The sequence below is a fragment of the Lutra lutra genome, chromosome 11, assembly GCF_902655055.1.
Source record: "Lutra lutra chromosome 11, mLutLut1.2, whole genome shotgun sequence".
Lineage (NCBI taxonomy): Eukaryota > Metazoa > Chordata > Mammalia > Carnivora > Mustelidae > Lutra > Lutra lutra.
This window is the reverse complement of record NC_062288.1, coordinates 107,105,046-107,128,355: the sequence shown is the minus strand read 5'-3', so window position 1 is coordinate 107,128,355 and position 23,310 is coordinate 107,105,046. Positions and strand designations below refer to the sequence as shown.

General features: G+C 56.0%; 1 protein-coding gene and 1 pseudogene across 6 annotated transcripts; both read right to left on the bottom strand.

The window, feature by feature from the left end:
- Window positions 1–227: 227 nt before the first annotated feature.
- Window positions 228–22,966, bottom strand: NOM1 (nucleolar protein with MIF4G domain 1). 6 transcript variants are annotated; one of them, XR_007121443.1, is made up of 12 exons: window positions 21,860–22,966; window positions 20,510–20,637; window positions 18,645–18,840; window positions 14,895–15,218; window positions 13,069–13,179; window positions 12,157–12,324; window positions 11,333–11,454; window positions 10,416–10,548; window positions 9,745–9,876; window positions 7,933–8,042; window positions 7,283–7,601; window positions 228–682 (listed from the first exon to the last, which is right to left on the bottom strand). XR_007121443.1 is itself a non-coding variant. In XM_047694595.1 (11 exons), the coding sequence occupies exons 1-11, from the start codon at window positions 22,847–22,849 to the stop codon at window positions 7,427–7,429; spliced, it is 2,589 nt and encodes an 862-aa protein (XP_047550551.1). In that variant the 5' UTR covers window positions 22,850–22,966; the 3' UTR covers window positions 4,311–7,426. The 6 variants fall into 6 exon arrangements, 4 of the variants coding, with proteins under 4 accessions (XP_047550551.1, XP_047550552.1, XP_047550553.1 ...); XR_007121444.1 differs by lacking the exon at window positions 228–682 and adding an exon at window positions 3,510–3,528; XM_047694595.1 differs by lacking the exon at window positions 228–682 and having other exon boundaries at window positions 4,311–7,601.
- LOC125080649 (60S ribosomal protein L23a-like) lies at window positions 3,926–4,451 on the bottom strand (annotated as a pseudogene).
- Window positions 22,967–23,310: the final 344 nt, after the last annotated feature.

Genomic DNA, 23,310 nt, shown 5'->3' with positions numbered 1-23,310 from the left:
CACTCATCGATGCTTCAGGAAAGACGTGTGGAGTCTGACCTTTTCCAGAAAAAGCAGAGAGCAGCAGAGGGAGACTCATTTCACGTGCTCATGACTTTTTTAAAGTTTATTTTTATTTATTTACTTAAATAATCTCTACACTCGATGTGGGGCCCAAACGCACAGCCCCAGGATCAAGAGTTGCACATCCCACGGGCCGAGCCGGCCAGGCGCTCCACCAGGACGTCCCGTTTCAAAGGAAGAACATCAGCGGATAAGGTAGGAGAGTGACGAGCTAGACAATGACCATTCTGCACCCCCCGAGTCTGGCAAGGGTGACCAAGGGCTGCCTAAGCCACCAACTACTGGTGGCCAACAGGAAATCCACATTTTGCCATCTTTTCCCCTTGTAAAATGTCCTTAAGTCTGATGAACAATTTCCCTTACAAATGACAAAGGTAAAAATGTACCTGTCCTGTGGACAGGTCTGGTGGCCTTGAATTAAGGATGGATCTTAGAACTGCTGGTCCTGATTACGTCCCCGGGCACCGCTGAGAGGCTCAGGCGTCACCATGTGGCGCTGCTCCCAGAGGGTTCACCCCGAGGCTCACAGACACGTCCAGGATTCGAGGTAACGCTTGGCCCTGACTCTTCACAAGCCCAGCACCGTGAACTTTTTTAAGAAGCAGAGACGTGTTTGACACTAAAGGAGGAATGGAAAGGAGATGTTTGGACCTCGGTTGTATTCTTTTTTTAAAAAAAATTATTAACATATAATGTGTTGTTTCGGGAGTACAGGTCTGTGACTCATCAGGCTTACACACTTCCCAGCACTCCCCACAACACACACCCTCCCCGATGTCCATCCCTGGTCACCATCCCCCTCCCAAACCCTCCCCCATCCTCCCCCCAGAACTCTCAGTTTGTTCCCTGAGATTAAGAGTCTCTCATGGTTTGTCTCCCTCTCTGGTTTCCTCTGTTCCTTTTGTATTCTTGGTGGTGGGAACAAGCAGCTCTAGAAAACTGACTTCAGAACAAGGGCAGCGTCGGGCTGGGCCGTCCGCCAGCCTCTGGCACCCACAAGCGCCAGGCTCTCCGCGGTGATGACAGTGCCGGGGGCTCCAGAGAATGCTGTCATTCTCGGGAGACGCGGGCTGAGGCTTTAGGAGCAGAGTGTCCCGATGTGCATGTTTGCCGACGAGTCCAGCACAGCACGCGGGCGAGTGTGAACGCACGGGGATGGACATACAAACAGGAGAAAAGGACAGCCTGGCCACCAAAAGCACAGGAGGAGGATGTGACAAAGTAAAATGGGAGGGGTGGCCCATAATGAATGACTTTCTAGAAAGAACACTTTTTAAAACACTCCTGATCATTTTCACTCTGGCCCAGGCTGAAGGCTGTCCTGGCTTTCTGTCCGGCTCTGCCACTCCCCAGGGCAGGGCCTTGGCGGGGTCCCTGCTGGAGCACATGGGGTGGGGGAGTGGGGACGGCGCAGCACGTTGGGGGCAGGCAATCTTCAGGGAAAGGGTGGGAGAGCGTTGCCTTGATAACCCGTGAAGGTCAGTGGCTCATATATCCTTGTTTGGACACGCTCGAGGTCAAACCTGCTGGGCTGTGGCGGCCTGTGGGCACACACAGGACATTGTTTCCCAAGCCCATGCGGCCCTCGCTGTGTCTGACATCACCTCTGCACCCTCGGAGCTCCCGAAGCCAGGCCCCATTTCCCTTTCATCATCTTATCGCGCAAACATAATTTTTCATCATTTATCCAGACGAGCTAAAGATAAATGTCCCTTTCTGGTGACCTCGACCCCGCGGTGGCCAGCTCCCTCCTGCCAGCATCGCCCACGCAGCGCAGGGCAGAGAACCTCAAGGGTGGGAAAAAGGGAAGCGTGGCTCCCCAGACTCAGATCACTCGGGGAAAACCCGTGTTCTCCAGACTGTCAGTAACTGTCCGGATTGCACAGCGAGCCGCTGTCCCCAGGATGTGTCTTTGACCTGCTCTAGACACCCCCAAAACCAATCCCGCGGCCGGTGGTGTTCTCGGCCCTTGGGCCCCCGACTCCCTGTGGGGTTCCACCTCCAGGGGCTATGTCTGAGCCGCCCTGACCCTGATCCCCGTGGGTTCCCGGGCGCCAGAGGCCGAGCTGCCCTCTCCCCTACATGCCTCCGAAACGCCTCCCTCACTGCGGCACCTGCGCTGGCCCGGGTGTGGCCACCTGGCTGGGAAGGTCACAGGAGCCCACTAACGGCCCGTCCTCTGTCCCCAACATGCCCACCTGCCCAACCAGAGCCGGGCTTCATCTGTCAACATTTTTGAAACCCAACTTCAGGCACTTAGTCTCCTCAATGATCCCCTGATGGTCTGCTGTCACCGACCAAACCCCACGTCCTCCTCGTGGAGACTGGGGCCCTTCGGTCAGGCTCCACGTGCACCGTGGTCCTGCCACGTCCGGGGCCAGGCCACAGCAGGGCTCTGTGCCTGGGCAGCTGCGCCGGGAGCCCCCCCACAACACCCTGCTCAGCTCTTCCCAGGGGCAGCTCTCCGTCGCTGTCCCTCGGGCATGACTGGCTGCTCGCCTCACACGTCTGGGGCATGGTCACCACGGGGCCTGCTGCTCAGACTTCAGGCAGGTCTCGGGGCTCAGGGGCTCCCCAGGCTCGGCTCACTGGGTGGCACCGGCAGGCCCCCAGGGAGCGCAGAACGGGACCAACCATCCACACTCTGAGGGGCCGCGGATGTCAGAGCGGATGTCAGAGCCCCCCCGCGCCCCCCCGGCCACGCGAACAAACATGCCCGCGCGGTTCGAGAGCGGGAAGTGCCTTCGCGGGGCGGGGAGCTGGGGAGGAACCGTCCACAGCCGCACCCGCCACAGCCTGCGTTAGGAGCCGGCAGTGGGCGCCGTGTGCTCTGGCATCGGGGACAGGGCGCCCAGACGAGGGATAAGCTCAAGCGAAGGATTTCAAGGGCCCGGCGGCAGGTCGAGGGTCAGGCAGGGCATTCTGCGGGGCTCAGGGCCTGGCACGTCGCCCCGCTCGCAGCCTTCCCTGAGGAAGACAGAAGCACTCACTGTTCCAGCAGAGACGCTCCACGAGGGACCGAGGCCCGGGAGAGCCCCGGAGGGCCACCAGGCTGCTCAGGGTCCCTGAGCCCCCGAGAACCCCAGAGAGCGGGTGACTTCCGCCTTCCGCGGGGAGGCTGCGGTGACCGGGGCGCGGTGACGGGTTCACGCGGCTCCCACTGACGTGCGGAGGACCCGTCAGTGGCCGGGGCAGAGCCCAGCCAAGCCTGCCCCGATGCAGACCAGCTACCGCCTGCGACCCATGCCTCCCGCTGTCCCGCAGAGAAGGAACAGGAGTCGAATCTGCGTGAACGGGGAACAGCGTGAAAACCCAAGCGAAGGGACCGTGCCAGAGTTCCATCAGGGTTTGTTCCCGATTTGGTAATTAGACCAGTTCTCAGGAAACAGTCATTTAGGGAAAAGGGATGTGATGCTGCAAGTTTCTCTCACGTGGCTCCTGGCCTCGCTGCTGACTGGCGACCGGCTGTGGAGACAAAGCACAAGTGCGATCCGAGTGTCAGGGCGGGAAGGTGCTGGTGCCACGAGCGCATGGGGAGTCTGGATCCTCCCCAGCCCCTGCACGGGCGCTCAACTCTCTGTGACTGGTGCCCAAGGCCACCACCCAGCCCACGTGTGGGCTTTGATCCTGAGGCGCGGACTGTGGCTCAGCGATCAGGAAGGAACCGGATCTCCCCTCCATCCACCCTGCTCCTCCTGCTAAGCGGGTGTCCCAAGTCCAAGCAAACCACAGAAACCCTATTGCTGTTTACATGGTAAGACCTGATTAGTTTTTTTTTTTTTTTTTTTAACAAAAGAGGCAGAGGTGATTTGCTTAATTATTCTTGTGAAAAAGCATTAGAGTATTTTATTATTTTATTTTATTTTATCATGAAAAAGCTGTATTTAGATTTAGCCAGCTGGACTCAGTTTAGATGATCCCAATTTTGTTGGCACCATCCAAAGCATCATAGTCGGGGGCCAGCCGAACATATGCCTTCTTCTCTCCATCAGGCCTGATTAAGGTGTTGACCTTGGCTACGTCACTGTCCTAGAGCTTCTTCCCAGCCTGTTTGATCTGGTGCTTGTTGGCCTTGACGTCCACAGTGAACACAAGCGTGTTGTTGTCTTCTGTGTTCTTCATGGCTGACTCAGCGTAGTGATCAAGCGTGTTTCTCCTGGGGGCGCTCCTTCCAGGGTATTTGGGCTGCCTTCGGAGATGTAGAGTCTTGGGTCGTCGGAACGTAGGTGATGTGCGGATCTTCTTTGTTTTGTGACTGTGGACGCCTTTCAGCACCGCTTTCTTGGCCTTCAAAGCCTTTGCTTTGGCTTCGGCTTTGGGAGGGGCAGGGGCTTCCTTCTTAGCTTTCGGCGCCATCTTCGTAAAAGGCAGCATTAGAGTATTTTAAAACTCTGAAGGATGAGTTCTGCATTATGAATGTCTTATAAAAATTCTTATTTTAAAATAATTTAAGACTTACAGAGAAGTTGTTAAGAATATACTTTGTATAAACTTCACCCAGATCCACTACTGGTTAACATTTTGCCTCCTTTGCTTTATCTGGGTCTTTGGGCAAAGCGGGAGGGGAGGGGTGAGGGGGGGACTGTACCGTTTAGGTGTAGCCCAAGCCACAGGCTAGGCAGATTTCCCTAAACTGGAAAGATAAGGTGTGCAACCAGCAAACCTGTTATTTCAAAGTAAACCTTCACTGGCACTCTAAGTAAAATATAAAAAATTAATTTATTTATACATTTTAATACATTAAAAAGTTTGTTCCTTATTCTGTTTTAGAGATGAAATCCGCTAGGGACTCCCGGCTGTCTCAGTCGGTAGAACATTTGACTCCTGATCTCAGGGTCCAAGCCCCAGGCTGGATGCAGAGATTACTTAAAGGGAAAAGAAGACGAAGTCCCCTAAAAGACAAGGTCTTTTCACAAATTCTGTCAATACAATAGCGGTTCTCAACCTGCACCACAAGAAGCCCCCAAATTCCATGTATACCCAGCACCCGCACAGTGTTTTCCAGATGCAGAGTGTTACTGTAATACATCTTACTTTTTTAAGATACACTTTATTGTACATGGGATATAATAAACTATGATACTTCAGGGTTAAGTTTTACTTTATCTTTTTTTAAGATTTTATTTGTCAGAGACAGAGTACAAGCAGCGGCTGAGGGAGAGGGAGAAGCGGACTTCCTGCTGAGCACGGAGCCTGACCCAGGACCCGGGACTTCGTGCATGACCTGAGCCAGAGGCAGCTGCTTCACGGAGCCACCCGGCGCCCCACCGTAACACATTTTGAAAACCCGTATGTTTACAAGCAAATCTGAGTTCAGAGTAGCTTTTGGTCAAGATACACTTACTTACTGACAGCATACTAACATGTGATAACCCGTGACAGTTTGCTGCTATAAAGGGCTTTTACGCTGAAAAAGGAGAAATTAACGGCCGGCCGGCCATCTAATACATGCCAGACGTGGGCGTCAGGAATGAAGTCACCAATTCATCCCACGGCAAAGAGACAGTTCTACTGCTTTGGTGACAAAGACAATATAAAAAGAGGGTTCCGTGGACACAAGTTTATCCTCCGCAAAAAGTCAGCCGCGCAGCCGCACCCCCACTAGGTGAGGGCCGGGTCAGGGCCCGGGGACCGTTCTTCTCAGTCTTAGCGGCTGCCCCCGCCGTCAATGGCCTGCGGGCAGGTCTGCGGGTCGTCGAGGAAGCAGGAGCCTGCGCTGAGCGCAGGTCGACAGAATCGGTAAGCCCGCGGTCTCGCTCGAATGACGCACTTTTCTTCCGAGCCCGACCCCGGTACGCAGGCGGCTGTGCTGAGCCCCAGTGGAGGGGGGCACCTGCTCAGCCCCGCCAGCTCACCGCCTGACTCCGGCCCGCAGAGAAAGCGCAGGTTCCCCGCCGGTGCGCTCTGTTCCCTGCGGACGTGGCTCAGGAGCAGCTGGGAGATGCCGTGCCGGGCGGCCGGCGGCGGGGCCAGCGAGCGGGGAGAGGCCAGCAGGCCGCTGTTCGTGCTCCTTATCCGTTCAAGACTTAAACCGTTCGTTTAGGGACATACACGGAGACGCTGCCAATGTCACGTGGTCATTTCCAAACACACGCTGCTGTCGGCTCACGTACAGACAGTGTCTGAACGCCTGCGACAAAGGGGGTTTCCACAGGAGAGGCCTCCCTCGGGCCAGGGGAGCCCCCTGCGGGACAGCGCGCCACTGGCGCTGGGCAGGTGTCGATGCCCCAGAAGAGACTATTCCGTGCACACATGCTGGTAACTTTTCAATAACCTCAGGGGACACTTAAGTTCGCAGCATTTAAGACAGAGAAGCCAATTCTAAGAGCTGGAGAAGGACAGACATTTGTCGGTCACGACTGACTTTGCACAGACTCAGCCAGAGCCGACTGTACTCGTGGGGCGCGTCTGTCACTAGATGAGCGTTCACGGTTCCCAGGCGGCAGTGCTGTCCCAGTCACTTACTCCTCCCAGGACTTCGCCCAGAGACCCCACCCATCCAGCGTCTGACAGCTCTCTGGTGCCATCCGTGTTGTCGAGTAAAGCGTGGCGTGTATAGGACAGACACACATGGGACAGACACACACGGGACGCGCCCCTGCACGTGGGAACCGCAGCCGAGTGCCGGCAGGAAGCTCCCATCTGCACTGCGTGGGACAGGTGTCCACAAGGCTTCAGGCAACAGCTCACCCTCCCCACACGATTGCGTTCCCAACAGTAAAATAATCCATGAGGTATCAGCTAGCACATTTAACTAATGGTTTTTGGACTTTAAATCAGTCCATCAAAAAGATAAAGACCCATCCATTTCTTTATCGCTGCACCACCTAGCGGACCATTTATTAAAAATAAGGCCAACACAGGGGCTCCGGGGTGGCTCAGTGGGTTAAAGCCTCTGCCTTCGGCTCAGGTCACGATCCCAGGATTCTGGGATCGAGCCCCGCATCAGTCTCTCTGCTCAGCAGGGAGCCTGCTTCCTCTTCTCTCCCTGCCTGCCTCTCTGCCTACTTGTGATCTCTGTCAAATAAATAAAATCTTTAAAAAAAAAAAAAAAGGCCACCACACACATGATCACACGCACCCCGCCCTGTCTCTACTGGAGGACGTGCCCGTGGCCGCCTGTCCTGCCCTCCCTGCCTTCTGCCCTCCCCACTCTGGAAACAGATACATGAGAATGTTTAAAACAGAAACACAGTATGACCTTGAATTTAAAAATTACCGGAAACGTAGATCTCAAGCACAGCAGCCCGTGGCAGAGCCCTGCCACCTGCACACACGGCCAGCAGCGTAACGAGCCTTCTGGGTTTAAAAAGGGCGTTTTCAGAGAAACGAGCACACCACACCGCTCCGCTCCGCTTCGGGATTACATCATCAGGGAAGCCTTGCCCTGCAGAGCCTTGGTGGAGAGGTCGGCCCTCGCCCTCAGCCGGCTGGCTGCCTCCGTGCTCGTGCTTGCCGGCGCGCCCCTCAGCAGGAAGTGGCCGATGAAGAGCTTCAGACCTTCTCTCAGCAGGCCCAGCTTCGGGCTGTCGCTCACTCTGCAAGGGGCACAGAAGTGGGCGTCAGCGAGGAGCCAGCCTCCCCCGGCCCGCGGCTCCTGGGAACCTCCAACCGGGAGACGGGACCGAATGGCTTTGAAAAGCAGAATTCTCAACTAAGAGCTTAACAGCGCACTCCGCGCTTTAGAGACCGTCACTGCCAGCTGTCAGGCAGCTTCACGTTCCCCAAATTGAACGTAGAAGACACCAGCTTCAAATAAGGTACTAAGCTGCGTGTCACGTATAACCTTGCTTTTTCTAAGTCAACGTAAGTAAAAATAACTTCCTTCATCTCTTCTCCACATTTTAACAAAACAAGCTGAGAACATACCTTGAAAAAATTGAACCAAGGTCTTCAACTTCTGTTTCCATTAACACAATATATAATACTTTTCGTAAAAAGTGGACTCTGGGTTTATCCAGTTCGCCGAATTCAACTACCTAATTAGAATCAGGACAGAGAAAATAAGTCACATTTAATCAATTTTTTCAGTAATTTCAAAAAGTAAGGGCGTCTGGGTGGCTCAGCAGGTTAAAGCCTCTGCCTTCGTTCGGCTCAGGTCATGCTCTCAGGGTCCTGATATGGAGCCCCGCATCGGGCTCTCTGCTCAGCAGGGAGCCTGTCCCCCCACCTCTCTGCCTACTTGTGATCTCTGTCAAATAAATAACAAAAAATCTCAATAATTTCAAAAAGTAGAGTAAAAACTCACCCACCCCTTTAAGTAAGGCTGTTTCCAGCTACAGAAGATGGAAGAGCTATGGGTGAGGGCGTGTGGCCACGGCCTCTGTGCCCTGCTGGCAGGGGCATGCACGGCACTGTCCAGGGCAACCTTCCCTGGATGGAGTTTCCGTGAATCAGGAATTTAATTCTAGAATTGAAACATACGTATCTCCAAGCCTTAAAGAAACTACGCCCTAATTAAAACCATACATAGAAAATTTGGATCTAGAAGAAAATCACTCATATAATATATATTCCCTAAGAATCCCATATCAATTTTGGTACACTTACACGGTGGACTACAGAAGTGCTAAAATCAGAGAAGAGAATCCCACATTTCAACGTGGCTGTGTTTCAGGCTCGTGCTGACTTACTGAACCGTGAGGGGCTATCTGGAGCATGGGGCTAGGAGACTCTCATCCACACGGAGGGGGACCGTGTGTGAAGTAAGACGACGGGCCATCTGCGGGAAGAGTTCCAAAGCATGCCTGCCCCTGGGAACGGCGGGTGGTGGGAGAGCGGAGCGAGGGCTCTGGGACAAGCTTCAGGGACAGCTCCGGGTTCTAATGAACCTGGGGAATGACCGTACCCTCTTCGGTTCGGAGCTCAAAACCTAGTGAACTGAGGGCAAGATCTAGCCGCGACGAGAAGGCAGCCCCTCCACGCTTTACAGTGCTCCCGTGTTTGCAATGTGGCGTAAAGCTCAGTGGCCCAAACCTAGTCCCACACCCCGGAGAGACACACAGTGACCCCATGTCAGCGCCCTGGTGGATGGCCACAGGCGCACAAGTGGGAGATGGCGCCTGCAGTCCGTCTGCGGGTCAGGGAGCAAAAGGCACAGAAGCCCAGGCCTGTGCATTCTCTGGCCCTCAGGTTCCCTCACTGTCCCCGTTTTTATGCCCAGGCTGTGGTGGTCCCGCTGTCCAGGTCTGGTGCCACCTCCGACCCCACATGCTCTGCCTAGGTTCCCCTGTCCACTCCAGACCAACAGCACAGCATGTACATCTCACTGGCTCTGATGAGACGCAGAAACATGGCAGGGCTGGGGTCAGGGGCGGGGCACCCACCACGAAGGGAGAGGCGACCACGGAGTCCTGAACCACAGCTCACCTGCTCCTACGCCTCCCTGTCCTCCTCCCCGCTTAGCAGCGGCCAGTGGAGGATTTAGAACTAGAACCTGCACATGAACCCAAAGTGCAAGTGAGATTCTCAGAGATGAGCAAAACAACTGCACCCATGCCTCGTTCAGAGCTACGTCTACACTGCAAGCCACTCTGGCTACTTTCTAGGACTGCTAGGACGTGATAAACATACATCCCCAGTGAGTTAGAATCTAAAGACGTGCGTTTTCTTGAGGTACTGGATATGAACAATCACGCTACCGTTTTCATCGCTTTTAATACTTTCATCCAAGATACAAACCTTTAAAATAGAAAGCGGAAGTGATTTCGTCTTCAACAAGTGGGCTACCAGGTGAACCAAATTAGAGAAATTAGTGGCTGGCAAATTTTCCAAGTCCCGAAATTTATCCCATATGCTGAACTGGAAAGTCATCTGATGGGGAAAAAAAAAAAAGTTACAATGCGGGCCGCTGTTAGAACAAGTCGCCAAGATGTAATCCAGACGTATTCTACTGCTCATTTACTCAGAGCGGTGTCCGAGTCAGGACGAGCCTGGAGCAACGTGGCGTCCTTCCCTGCACACACCCCCTCCTGTCCTGCCACAGTAGCTTCTTTCTGTGGTGGGTTTTCCCCTCCGATCGGCAGAAATGCTGAGAAAGATGAGAAGGCTGGTGCCATCTAAGATCAAAAAGGCACTCCCCCGGGGACGTAGGCTGCACGACACCCTCCTCTGAGACAGGAAAAGGGTTCCTGGCACTCCTTTGCCCCGTCACTTGGCCTCTATGACACCCACCTGCTCTCCCTGAGAGAGAGCCTGGCTGTGGGCATGGGTCCTGGAATCGTCCCCCTGCACACAGCACTCAGCGCAGGCTAAACGTCTCACTCGGGGTGCTCATTCTGGGTGGGCTGAGCCAGATGATGTCCAGGGAAATAGTGGAGCACAGGTGACTGGTGGGCTGCTAGTGGGCTTACCTGGAACCTTCTCTGGTATTCACAGAACTTGCCAGCCAGGAATGCGTAGAAAGGGTTGTAGGTTTTCTCTTGAAGGCAGCAATCCACGAGAACGTGAACGATCTCCCGCTCCTGCTGGTCCTTCAGCCGCAGCCTGCAATGCAGAGGACACAGAGACTGCGGGTCAATCTCTCAGGAGGGCGCACCCTGCCTGGCAGTCTGGCTCAAGGGGAAGGGAGGAGAGCAGTGGGAATCACAAGACAGGAACGGTGGGTAGGCCTGTCCTCGTGCCTGCGTACTCTGCATTTGAAGCCCATAAAGGAAAATTAGCATCCGATTTGTTGAGAAGTATTTTGTGAAGGTACACGGGTACTTTCAAAATCTTTTTACAGAATCTAATTACAGAAACTATACCAGGAACTTTTTAATTTAGAAGTCATCAGAAACACAGCCTCAATATGAGGGTTTTTTTTTTAAATATTTTTTAATTTATTCATTTGACAGACAGAGATCACAAGTAGGCAGAGAAGCAGACAGAGAGAGAGGGGGAAGCAGGCTCCCCTCTGAGCAGAGAGCCCGATGCGGGGCTCAATCCCAGGACCCTGAGATCATGACCTGAGCTAAAGGCAGAGGCTTAACCCACTGAGCCACCCAGGTGCCCCCAATATGAGGATTTTAAGTAAATTTATAACCACCCACAGACACTGTGACTGATCAGTTGGTCAGCTGAAACTTTTAATCAAAATATGCCGTAAAATGTTTCAATTTGGGCAATTTGGGACCACCAGTGGCCAGTACAGGAGCAAGACTGGACCCATGGCAGGAGGGGAGAGAGGACAGTCCAGTTGTCCCGAGCAGCATCGACCTGACCCTCTGTAAAACCAACTGTGCTGATTTCTTCGACAACATCTGATCACAGTGTCTGCACTAATGCTTACTTCAGAAGCTTCTCAAACGCATCCAAGAAATCTTCACTTGTCATTATTGTACAGAATATGTTCCTTCTGACATCAGTGTTCATTCTCTGCTTTCGGGCGAGTTCTAGTATCTTCCCACTAACCTGAAAGAGGGACAATTAAGATCACATCGATGTTTCAAGAAGTTACTCTGATTTACTGTGGTTACCAAGTCTCTACAAGACAACACGTATGCTTCCCTGGCTTATACTGAAGACTAATTCTGAGTTACATGGAAATACGCTTATGTGTGAATGCTACATCTTTATTCTCTGGTGCGCTCCCACAAGGGAAGACCGGCAATACCAGCACGTATCAGAGAGAGGAGGCCACAGCCAGAAGAGGCAGGACGAGGAGGTGTGTCATGGGATCCTGAGACCAAAAAGGGTGATCAGGGGAAAATGAAGGAAACCTGAATAAATAATATAGGAACTTTAGTTAATAATCAAATACCAAGAAATGAAGAATTCCGACAATCTGAAACCCAAGTCTAATGGACAGGAAGCCACACCTTGTGGGAACACCTGTCCCTCAGGACCGGCATCTGCAACCCGAGGGTTCGATTTTCCCAGGCTCCCCTTGTTCCATTCAGCTTTTAAGTCCTTTATGTACACTATTTTGGGACTTAAAAAAACTGTTAAAAAGAAACCACAGAAATTGAGTGAAATCCTATCACAAAACAGTAACAACTTCTGTAGGGTCTCTGAGGAAACCCATGCCTGTATGTCTCATAACCATGCAACCAATTGGGGACTCCCGCAGGGCCTGCTGCGGGACACCAGGGGGACGGTGCAGGGCTCTCATACCGTCCCCGAGGGCGGCTTCTCTGAGACCTTCTGCTGACTGTTGTCAATCATAGGGGCCCCAGTCCACGCGGACCCCACGATCCACCAGCGGCCGGTCTGCTCGGCGTTCAGGATGCCGTCCCAGGAGATGCGGAGCTGAGTTTCGGTGCCCGAGCCGGCGCTGCGCACCTGAGAGAAAGGAGCAGGTGAGACACTACAACTGGCTCACAGTCTGCAATGTAGCCACCTCGGGTGTTTTCTTTTTTAAAGATTTTATTTATTTGACAGAGATCACAAGTAGGCAGAGAGGCAGGCAGAGAGAGAGAGGAGGAAGCAGGCTCCCCGCTGAACAGAGAGCCTGATGCGGGGCTCGATCCCAGGACCCTGGGATCATGACCTGAGCCGAAGGCAGAGGCTTTAACCCCCTGAACCACCCGGGCATCCCCTGGAACTCTTTTTTTTAAAAAGATTTATTTACTTCAGAGAAAGAGAGTGCAGGCACCAGCAGGGGGAGGAGCAGAGGGACAGAGACTCTGAAGCTGCCTCCAACTGCTCTGGGCATGGGGCCTGACACCGGGCGTGATCTCACCACCCCGAGATTGCGACCTGAGCTGCAATCAGGAGTCAGCTGCTCAATCGACGGAGCCCCCCAAGCACCCTCTTGGAATGATTACTAACCAGACATGGCACCTGACTTCCAGCTCCGACCGCCTTCAGTTTCACAACGAGCCCATGTGGACAGGGGAGCTCACCAGGGGCACCGGGGCAGCTCCGTCGCTCAAGCCTCTGACTTCAGCTCAGGTCATGAACCCAGGGTTCTGGGATCGAGCCCTGCATCAGCTCCCTGCTCAGCGGGAAGCCTGCTTCCCCTTCTACCCTACCCTCTGCTCGTTCTCTAACAAATAAAATCTTGAAAAAAGAGAAGAGCCTCACCAACGCTCTCTGTAACTTCCTGAGCTTCTCCACAGGCTCAGGGTCATAGCCCGGGATCTTCCGCATGTCATTGTTCTTCAGCGCCAACATGGTCTCCAGCATAAACCGAACCTGTAAGGAAACAAAACAGAAGAAACCACTGTTTCAGAGCCCAAACAACAGACCCTCTATTCTGGGAAGAGCCACATCGGCCACATACAGGGTCACTGCTGCTGACGGTAAACCAGTGATGGTTTTCTGGGGAGAGAGTCGCCAACATGAACCTCTTGCTCAGGACCACATCTCAATACGACTGTGCCACCTGGCCTCCGCCGGGACCCTGAGCACCCCGAAATCTGACGTCTTCTCCTCCGCCCCCATCACCTCTGACCCACCCCCGGTGCCCATCACGCCCCTGTGGTCTTAGTTCCGCTGTATTCCAACTTCTTCCCCGTGTCTGTCCTTTTTACCTTTTTAACTTTCAAAACTGAAAATATCCTAATTAGGAAAAGTTGTGAGAACGATAAAAAAGAGTTTCTGCATACCCCTCTGAGCTTCTCCCCACCACCACCTACTTGCCTCTACCTAACCCGCCCGCTGCAAAGCTCCTGTTTAACAGTGCACCCTGCTCACAGTCGGGGTGTGCAGCTGCCATGGTCAACGTCAGAACATCTTCTTCGTCCCCAGAAAGAAACTCCACGCCCACTATGGGCACTCCCCATCTCCCCAACCCCGTCCCCAGGCAACAGAGGCTCCTTCCTGCCTCTGTTGTCTTCTGTGTTTTAAACTTGGCCTCAGAGCATTCAACCCAGGAACAAGTGCTTCCTTGGGACACTGGGACCAGGCTCCAGGAGCCTCATCCTGCTCTCCCTCCCCTAAACAAAGCAGCTGAATGCCGGCGCTCCGTCCGCTCCCCACTGGACCCCAGTGCTCCCCAGCATGCGCAGCTCCTGGGATTGCACCCCTTCGTGGGTGACCCCAGCACCTCATTTCAGGATTTCCGAAGCAGCCTGTCTTTCCTCCTGAGTCTGTCTCATTCTACTGTCCTGCCATCCACCAGGGGTAACCCTGGCCCTGCCTGTCCTTCATACTGCTTCTCCCGCCAGCCCACGCCATCTGCTCACTCCTACCTCCTAACCCCACAGCCACTGCTGCTATGCTAAGGCTCCCTGCCAGAGTCCGAGGTGGCCTCTTCCTGCCCTGCCCTCCTCCCCCTCTTCTTGGTGTGGTCAAAGTGCCATGGAAACAGCATACATCATTTACCTGGCTCAGAACCATCTGTGCCTCTAGGATAAAATCCCAGGCCCCTGAAAAGGTTCACAAGGCCTCTTGAGGCCAGCCTCTGCCCGCCCCTCCTGCCCTGCTCCCCTGCGGGCTCCCGACACCAATACTTCCCGTTTCTAAAGTGACATCCTCTCCTCTCTTATAGGCTTCCCACGGCTCGCCTGTGCCTCTCAAGCAACTGGCAGATGAGGTGGGAAGCACGATCAGCCCCCACTTCCTCGATGGGGAAACCAAGGCTTGGAAGACTCAGGGCCCATCGTTGTTAAGCAGCAGGGCGGAAATCCAACAGCGCGGACGCCTGAGGCCCGTGCCATAGCCTTCCTCAGGAAAGCGCTTTCTGAATGGATAAATGTTAAAGAAACTGATTCTTAAATTCACAGAATATCTGAGTCCTTAGAAGAAAAATAGTTCTTTCACGTTCTGGTGATAAAGCCACAAAACCTGATGAGGCAAAAAACAATGGTGATTGTGAAGAAATTACATGTGATTTTACCCCAAACACTTATTTTTAAGCTCTGGTCAGCATGTGAGCACTCGGGCACTCAGGAGCAGGTCAGGCTTACCCTGGTCTGGTCCTGGAACTTGCCGCTGGCCGCGCTGGCTTTGGCCTGGGCCTCCACGATCAGTTCCTTGAGTGACAGAGCATCATCTTTTCGCAACGAGAAGCCCACGGTTTTCAGCATTAACAGGGTCAGTTCAATATCTTTTTCTGTGAAAGTCCCAATAAGCTTCTTCAAAATGTCAAAAACCAGGCAAGCGTGCACCACGTGGAAGTTATACAAATGCGCGATGATGGTGAGCAGGTTCTCGCACTCCTTCCCTTCGCCTCCGTTCTTATAGACGGCGTCAAACCTCTTCACCACAGCCTCCAGAAAGTGAGCACCGACCTGGACAAAGACAGCAGAGAGAGTGTCACTGTGAACACGTAAAAGTCAAACATTAGAAAGCTCTTCGCGGGGATCCTTCTTCCTTCTTCAACAAAACTTAAATGTATGTTAAAAAAAACCAGTGTTTTTTTTTAAGTTAACCCACAAAGCGTACACGCAGCAAGGTACAGACTCCAACACGGCGTGAATGTTAAGCACTGAAGTCTGAATGGACAGCATGAGGCCTCAGTGACCGATGACACAAGGCGACCTGCTGTGGCTCCCAAACTCCTAAGAACGTCCTCTGGTCTTTAAAATCAACAAGGTCCTGTTTTGGGCCAGCAACCATTCTGATGCCTTAAAAAACGAAAATTATTAAAACTGTCAAGAACACAGGTACAGCTCTAAGAACGTCCTGCTGTTCGCCGCCCTCGTCTCTCCGGCCTGGAGGGGCCAGAGGCAGGGGCTCAGCGCTGGCAGGAAGTGATGTGGGCGCACTGGCCACGGGATGAGCACTGAAACGTGGACGAGGAACCTGAGGGATACACCCTCCTCCTCCTCCTCCAACCACCACACTGTCCAGATGCGACCTGCAGGGAAATCAGAGCTCTGCAGACAGCAAGACAAACTCAGGCATAAAACATACTTAGGTTTGTTTTCAATCACACGAGCGGAATAATTACGTTAACATTCGTCAAAACTCTACATTCCAGGTAATATCTTCAAAATAAGATATAACTTAGTACGACTTTTACTTTTTTTAAAAGATTTATTTATTTGACAGAGAGAGAGAGAGATATCACAGGCAGGCAGAGAGGGAGGAGGGAAGCAGGCTCCCTGTTGATCAGAGAACCCAACATGGGGCTTGATCCCAGGACCCTGAGATCATGACCTGAGTCAAAGGCAGAGGCTTAACCCACTGAGCCCCCCAGGCGCCCTCGATTTTTATTTTTTAACGTGTTATTTTTTTCAGTAATCCGCACACCCATCGTGGGTGTGGTTCCATGCTGGATCCCACAGCCCCGAGATGATGGGTCGCACGCACCACTGACGGAGCCAGCCAGACCCCTACTTAGGGTAACACTGAAAAATAGGGAGAACATTCCTGCTGCTGCAGTTACTGAGGAACATACGTGAATTCAGGGCGCTCGGGTGACTCCCTCGTTAAGCGTCTGCCTTCGGCTCAGGCCATGATCTCAGGGTCCTGGCACTGAGTTCCACATCGGGCTTCCTGTTCAGTGGGGAGCCTGCTTCTCCCTCTGCCCCCAACCCCCGCTTGTGCTCTCTGATAAATGAATAAAATCTTTGAAAGAAAGAAAAGGTACATTAATTCTGACTTGGGGAAGTTAACACAGATCTGTGCACACCTGATTTTTACTTCTAAACGACTCAGAAACAGCTCAGTAACTGACAGCACGGGCTCCGTAACAGACTCTCCTTCCGTGAATTCCCGTGAGAAGGTTTCTCTCAGGGAGCTTTGGGAGGTGTAACGGCACCAGTGCGGAGGGCTCGCTGCCCGCTGGGAGAAGTGCTAGTGTGCTACCAGCGCTAGTGCTATTAACTTAGGCTAGTGCACCTTGTTAGCCAACTGCCATGACGGCTTCCCGTAGCATGAGTCATTTCAGGTGTCCTTTGTGCTCCTGGCGGAGGCGTGAATGAGAAGTAGGACCCGTAACCTCCGCTGTTCAAGTCCACAAACCCCTGCATGCTATACGCGGCAGGGCCTGCAGCACTGACCGTCGCTCCGGCTATTGTCTCCAGAGAAGCCTCTGCAGTATGGAGCAGCAGCGTGATGCGGGACGGCAGGGGTCCCCCGGAGGCTCCCTGACAATGGCAGTGGGCCCTGGCACTCCCGGGTCCCCTCCTGGTGGGACGGCGTCCAGTGACTCCGTTATACTTCACCATGAAGAGAAGGGACTCACGGTGTCTTACGTGAAAACGAGGACAGCTCTTAGAAAAACAGCTGCTTCGGAAGCAAGATTCTCCAAATCACCAGCACAGACGTCAGGGAGGAGAGTCATGTGCTCTGAAGATTTGGGGCCTGAGCCTCTCTGTGCCCCGCCCAGTGCCCAGAAGGTCCTGGAACCTGCACCTTCCAAACCTCGCCCACCGTGACTGCTGCTGGATGCGAAAGCCTGGTTCCAGAGGTCGTCTGCGGAGAACACGCAGCCCGCAGGGGCGGGACAGGCGGGAGGAGCGCCGTCCCACCGGAAAGCATCCTCCTGCATCAGGCAGAAGTTAGGATGACTAACCATCCTCGCCCCAGCACTTCCTCCTGGCGGCACCCCAGAACGCGCTCGCTGCCTGCAGACCGCGCTGAACCTCCCCCGCGTGGGAAGACGCCGGTGCAGAGCTCCCAGTGATGGTGACAGCCCCAGGCAGCATTTCCCCGGAGGCACACCGCTGTCACTGCAGAAACTCTAGTGGCGTGAAGGCCACGGAGCCGGGCTGGTCTGTGGCTGCTAGAGAGAACCCGCACAGGCCTGCTGTGCGAGACTCAGGGAGTTCTGGGTGCAGCAGACCAAGACAACGGGGGGGGGGGGGGGCAGCGTGCTGCCAACAGCTCCAGAGTGCTCTGCGGCCGCCCACCTGCCCTCCTGGCCCTGCTGGGACCTGCGAGGATGGGCGGAAGCGGGGGCACCCATGTGCAGACCTGCCCCAGGGGCCAGGCCGTCCGCCGGGCTTTGCTGCTGAGGCCCCTTCCTGGGACGAGGGTGATGAGAAGGCAAAGAAACCAAAACCTCCAGGAGAAATCCTGCCCCACAGAAAGCCCCAAAGGGTCACTGAGTCCTTCTGCGTATGAATGTCACCCGGAACTATGAGGCCCTACTCACCAATCGTCCGTTCGTTCCCGGGCCTCAGTATGAACGTGTGCGATCAGAGCGGTTTCCTCCAACGACCCTGGGACAGGCCACCCCGCGGGAACGGAACACTGCCTGGGAGGCTGGCACTCACCGTATGCAGTGACAGAAAAGGCCTTTTTTATCAGAGCCAGAGTGGGTACCACATGGCCTCCCTGGGGTGAACCCAGAGGCCGGCAAGCAAGGACAGAGCACACGACGAGCGGGGACAAGTCCTCCCTCAGTGGCAGCTCTCTGGAACCCGGCACCGTGCAGGTGCTCCCTGTGCGCTGCTCGAATGAGTCCCCACACGGGCCTGCTTCACACACAGAGGGCGCGGGAAGGTCTGGGCCCACCCAGAGGGGGCGCTGGTGGCTCCAGGCCTAACCCCCGTCACGTGTCCCCCTCGCTGGCTTCAGTCTGGGTCTACCTCCCAGGCTGCTGGCCTCAATGACGAAACACTGATCTCCACCCAGCACGGACACCGGAGCAGCAAGCCCGCACGAGGCACCGCGTTCAGAGAGTCTGAGACCAGTCCCTGCTGCAGGGGGAATACGAAGAAAAGACCAGAGCCTGTGCGACACACGGCCCCGGGCAGGGCGCCTACCTCGACCCCGACCGTGTGGTGAAGGGTGCTGAGCACCAGCACAGGCTCCATCACCAGCCGGCTGGGCATGGCGGCGTCGGGCGCGCAGGCGCTCAGGAGGACACCTGTCAGGGTGTCGTTCATGTCCTTCCTGCTGTGGGCCATGTATAGCTCCTCCAGCTGCCCGCTGATGGAGGCCACGCTCGGCTCGCTCAACCTGCAGACGGTGGTCAAAGCAGAGGGGCGGTGAGGCCTCACCCAGGACGGATGCGTTCAGTTGATTTACATCAATGGAAGTCATTGATACTCCCGCTGCCCCGTGTCATGCACACATCTAACCCATGAGCGGCTCTGATCTCGCTTTGGTAACCTAACGTGTACTGCGTGTCCTCGCACAGAATCCTCCCTCTCCACCTGAAGCGTGGCCCCGGCAAAGCCCACGGAGGGCTGTCTTGAAGAGCACGGAGACCGTCAGGACGACACGCCACGGGTAGCCTGGTCCAGCGTCCCAGGCAGAGGCAAGGAAGCAGCCTTACTTCGCACATCAGGTGTGCTGCTGGGAAAAGTGCAACGTCTCCACGTTCTGGTCTGTGGCCAGCACAAGTTCCTAGTTCCCACACGGAGAAAAGGTTGCTCCCTTGCTGCGTAGAGGGGAAGGGTGGGTAGGGTGCACAACCGCCACCTTACCCGTGCCGACACTCAGCACTTGCACAGCATGTTGGGGGAGGGTCTAGGATGTATGCTCTTCTGTTTTTGTCATTCACTTGTTTTAGGGGTAGTTGGGGGGCTCAGTTGGTTAAGTGTCTGCCTTCTACTCAGGTCATGATCCCAAGGTTCTGGGTCCGAGCCCTGCATTGGGCTCCCTGCTCAGTGGGGGAGTCTGCTTCTCCCTCTCCCTCTGCCCCTTACCCCGACTTGTATGCACACATGTGCACTCCACTCCCTCTCTCAGATAAATAAAATCTTAAAAAGTTTAAAAAAAATATTTACTTGAGAGACACTTCAACTGCACGTGGAAGTGAGTGCAGGGGGAGGGACAGTGGGAGAGGAAGAGAGAATGTCAAGCTGACTCCTGCGGAGTGCAGAGACCGATGTGGGGCTCGATCTCAGGACCCTGAGATCACATCCTGAGCGGGAATCAAGAGCCGGGACGCTCCACCGACTGAGCCACCCAGGCATCCAGGAAACCGTGATCTGCTTTCATTAAAAACAAAGCAGTGGGGCGCCTGGGTGGCTCAGTTGGTTAAGCGACTGCCTTCAGCTCAGGTCATGATCCTGGAGTCCCGGAATCGAGTGCCACATCAGGCTCCCAGCTCCACGGGGAGTCTGCTTCTCCCTCTGACCTTCTCCTCGCTCATGCTCTCTCTCACTGTCTCTCTCTCTCAAATAAAATAAATAAAATATTTAAAAAAAAAAAAACAAAAACAAAAAACAAAGCAGTGGCGTGTGGGAGGCGGGGTGGGGGGGTTGGTGGGGGGAGGAGAGGACTGGGTATGACCACAAAGGCTAGCAGGAGCCACGTGGTGCCGGGACGGGTCCCGCCTGCACGTGTGTGACCCGGAGGAATGAGCAAGGGGGCTGCACGCCGCATTCCTGAGCCAGAGCACCATGCGGGGGAGGACAGGCCCTGCCGGCCCCTGTTCCTGGGACTTCTCAGAACAACCACGTGGGCACCTGCGTGGCTTTCGGACCCTAAAGGGTTCAAAGTACCAAGTGGAAAAGGTGGGCTTCCTGCTTTTCAGGGTACAGATCACAGGAACAGAGAGGGGCAGACCAACCACCATGCCCCCCCCCATCGCTTACAGTCTAATTCCAGGCAAAGTTTCTGTAACTTTAGGAAACACACGAGCTCTTGGCACGGCTCAGGATGGCAACGGGCGAGTTACCTGTTGATCAGACCTTTGACGTGTTTCTGGAGCCTCTCCAGGCTCTCCTTCTTCCGGCCACTCGCTGTTTCCTCAGCTTGCCTCACGTGAGGGGGGATGTACTTGCCCTCGTCTTCACAGAGACTCTGCTTGAAAGGACAGAATTACAAAAATTTTACGTCAACAAGTTCCTCTTCTCTGCTTGCTATGTTCATGTTTCCGCAGTAGAGTCCCAGGGACGGCCGGAAGCTGTAACGACCAACCACCCAGGCTTAACGCCCCTCAGAAATGTGCTGAGCGCCGTGGGGAGTCCTGAGTGGGGGTCACTGCTGCCCGGGGGGGTCAGCATCTTCTCCGCCTCCTGACTTCAGGCCGGCCACAACTGAGCCCTCCACCCTGCACGAGCCCAGGCTTCCCTGACAGCCGGCCCAGCAGCTCACATGCACCTCAATCCCGTGCACCCCCAGCCCGGAGGGAGAGTGTCCTAAAGTGACTCCAATCTCGTCCAAGGCATCTACGGACACGTGGCAGAATCCGCCGGGCGCTCACTATCCCTAGGTCGGCCACGCGGGGGCTACACGTCACTACTCTGACCCACACTCCCCGGGGCCCGGCGCGGGCTCTGGGAGACAAACACGGCGGCATGATCCACGCCGTCAGGGGGTTACGCGGGGCTGGGGAAACCACATTTATGCACCCAGAAACCGCGGCTCTCGTGACCCGCGTGAGCTCAGGCCGCACGTGAACAGACCTTCACAGGCTGTGAAAGCAAAGCCAGGACGCGACCAAGGCTCTCGGAGAGGGCGCAGACCACCACACACCCGCGCGGGGCAGATGCCGGGGCAGATAGCGGTCACCGCCAGACGTGCGCAAGAACGCGCGCGTGGTCCCGACCTCCCCTCCAGCTGCCGGCTGAGGGCACCGTGTGAACAGCGAGGCGCAGCCCGGGAAGGCCTCGCTGCTCTGTCCTGGATCCTGACTCCATCTTCGGTGCACGACCCTACCCCAGGGAGCGACCGGCTGTTTCGGATGCGCCGCGGGAGCAGCCGGACGGGAAAAGGAGGACTGGGGAGGGCGGAGCCGCAGCGGTGCTGCAGGCCTCCCGCACCTCGGCGGCCGGAACAAAGGGGGCGGGGTCCAAGCTGGCTTCGGACACCGAGCGACACCGGGGGGCGGCCACCAGCTTTCTGGGATGAAGAGATCTTTAAGGATGTTTTCTCCCGGAGCTGCTCGCTGTGGGATTACAAACACAACAACCCGATTCGCCACACGTTGGCTGGACAAGTGCCAGCACCCCGGCGGGCCGCCTCGGCCCCAGTCGTGCCACCCCCTCCCTTCAGGCGGAAGGCAGAGGACCGAGCTCCCACCGACCTGGTCCGCTGCGTCCGAGTCCTCCGGGACAGGCTCCCTCCTTCCGTCGGCGAAACGGACTCTCCTTTCGCTCCTTCCGCCCGCGGCTCGCCCTTGCGGGCCTTGTTGCCCGTCGTCGTCCACGTCCGCTTCCTCGGTCTCTGCTCCGGTTTCTGCTCCCGGCCGGCCCTCTTCTTCCTCACCCTCGTGCGGCCCTTCGCCCTCGGTGCCGCTGTCGGTGCCGCTGTCGGGCAGCGTCTGTCCAGCGTCCTCCTCCTCGTCCTCGTCCTCCGCACGGCCGCCTTCGCACCAGCCGCCGTTGTGTCCGGGCTCCAGGGCCCCCAGGAGGTAGTCGAGCCCATCCCGGGCGAAGCTGAGCGGCACGGAGCTCCCGCCGCCCTTCCTCTTGCGCTTGTTCAAGCCGAGGCGCCGCTCCAGCTTCCGGATCTCCCGGTCCTCCTCCTCGTTGGCCGCCAAAAGTGCCCGTTTTCGAGCGGCAGCGGCGGCTGCAGAGGGCCTAGGGGTCCCGGGGGGACCTCTGGGCTCGGGGCGGGCCCGGGCGCCCTTGGCCTGGGGAGGTCGCAGCCCCTCCGGCGGCGGCGGCGGCGGGGCCCGACAAGGAGACGGCCGACCGCCCGCCCCCGCCGCCCGGGAGCCGCTCTTTCCCCCGGCTCCGCCGCCGCCGCCCGCACGCGGGCCCTGCGCGAGCCCCGCAGTCCTCCGCAGCCTGCGCGCCTTCCTCAGGTGCCGCTTCTCCTTCCTCAGCTCCCTGCGGCTTTTCCTCCCGCCCGGCCGCACGCGCCCGCCCGTCGGGGGCCCCGCGGCGCCGCCGGGGATCTCACCCTCGGAGCTCGCCTGCACGAACTCCTCCACCGCGAGCTTTAGCCGCTTCAGGGCCCCCTCGGTGCCATCCCCCGGCCCGCGGCGTACCCCGCGCCGGTGCTGCCTGTGGGGTTCCCGCCCCCGGCGGCCGAGCCGGCGCGCCGCTCCACCGCTCGCGGACACCGCCATTTTCCCCGACTGCTCCTACGCCGACTTCCGGTCGGGGCGGGACTTCCGGACCGAGCGGGCGCTGTGCGGGGCAGACCGGCGCCCCCTGCTGGCGGGAGGGCGGCAGCGCAGGGAACCGCCCGGGAACGAACAGCACCTGCTCTCGGAGCCGTGTGCCGAGCGCACAAATACGTGCTCATCTAATGCAGGACACCTTACCGCTCGCGGTGAAGAGGCCTCTTGGCGACCTGCCTCAGGAGTAGGCGTCGTTGTCTGCAGGGGGTGACTCTTCAGACGCGCTTGCATCTCCGCATCCGTAGGGAGAACATTAGTGCTGTTTTCTGTGCATTTTACCGGGAAACTTCAGCCGAGCTTGTTCTGAAAGTTGCTTCTCTCACTCAGCCTCAGGCCTCGGATCTCCCACGTGCCGCGCAGCGGCTCACCTCATTGTTTGGTAGGGTGGCCTGGCTTCCTGGGGTGCC

Coding starts and splice junctions, on each gene's coding strand:
- NOM1 (XM_047694595.1), bottom strand. CDS start 22,849: ATGGCGGTGTCCGCGAGCGGTGGAGCGGCGCGCCGGCTCGGCCGCCGG. Junction 20,638..21,859: donor ACTCGGACGCAGCGGACCAG/GTCGGTGGGAGC, acceptor TGTCCTTTCAAG/CAGAGTCTCTGTGAAGACGA. Junction 7,602..7,932: donor CTTGGTTCAATTTTTTCAAG/GTATGTTCTCAG, acceptor TGCCCCTTGCAG/AGTGAGCGACAGCCCGAAGC.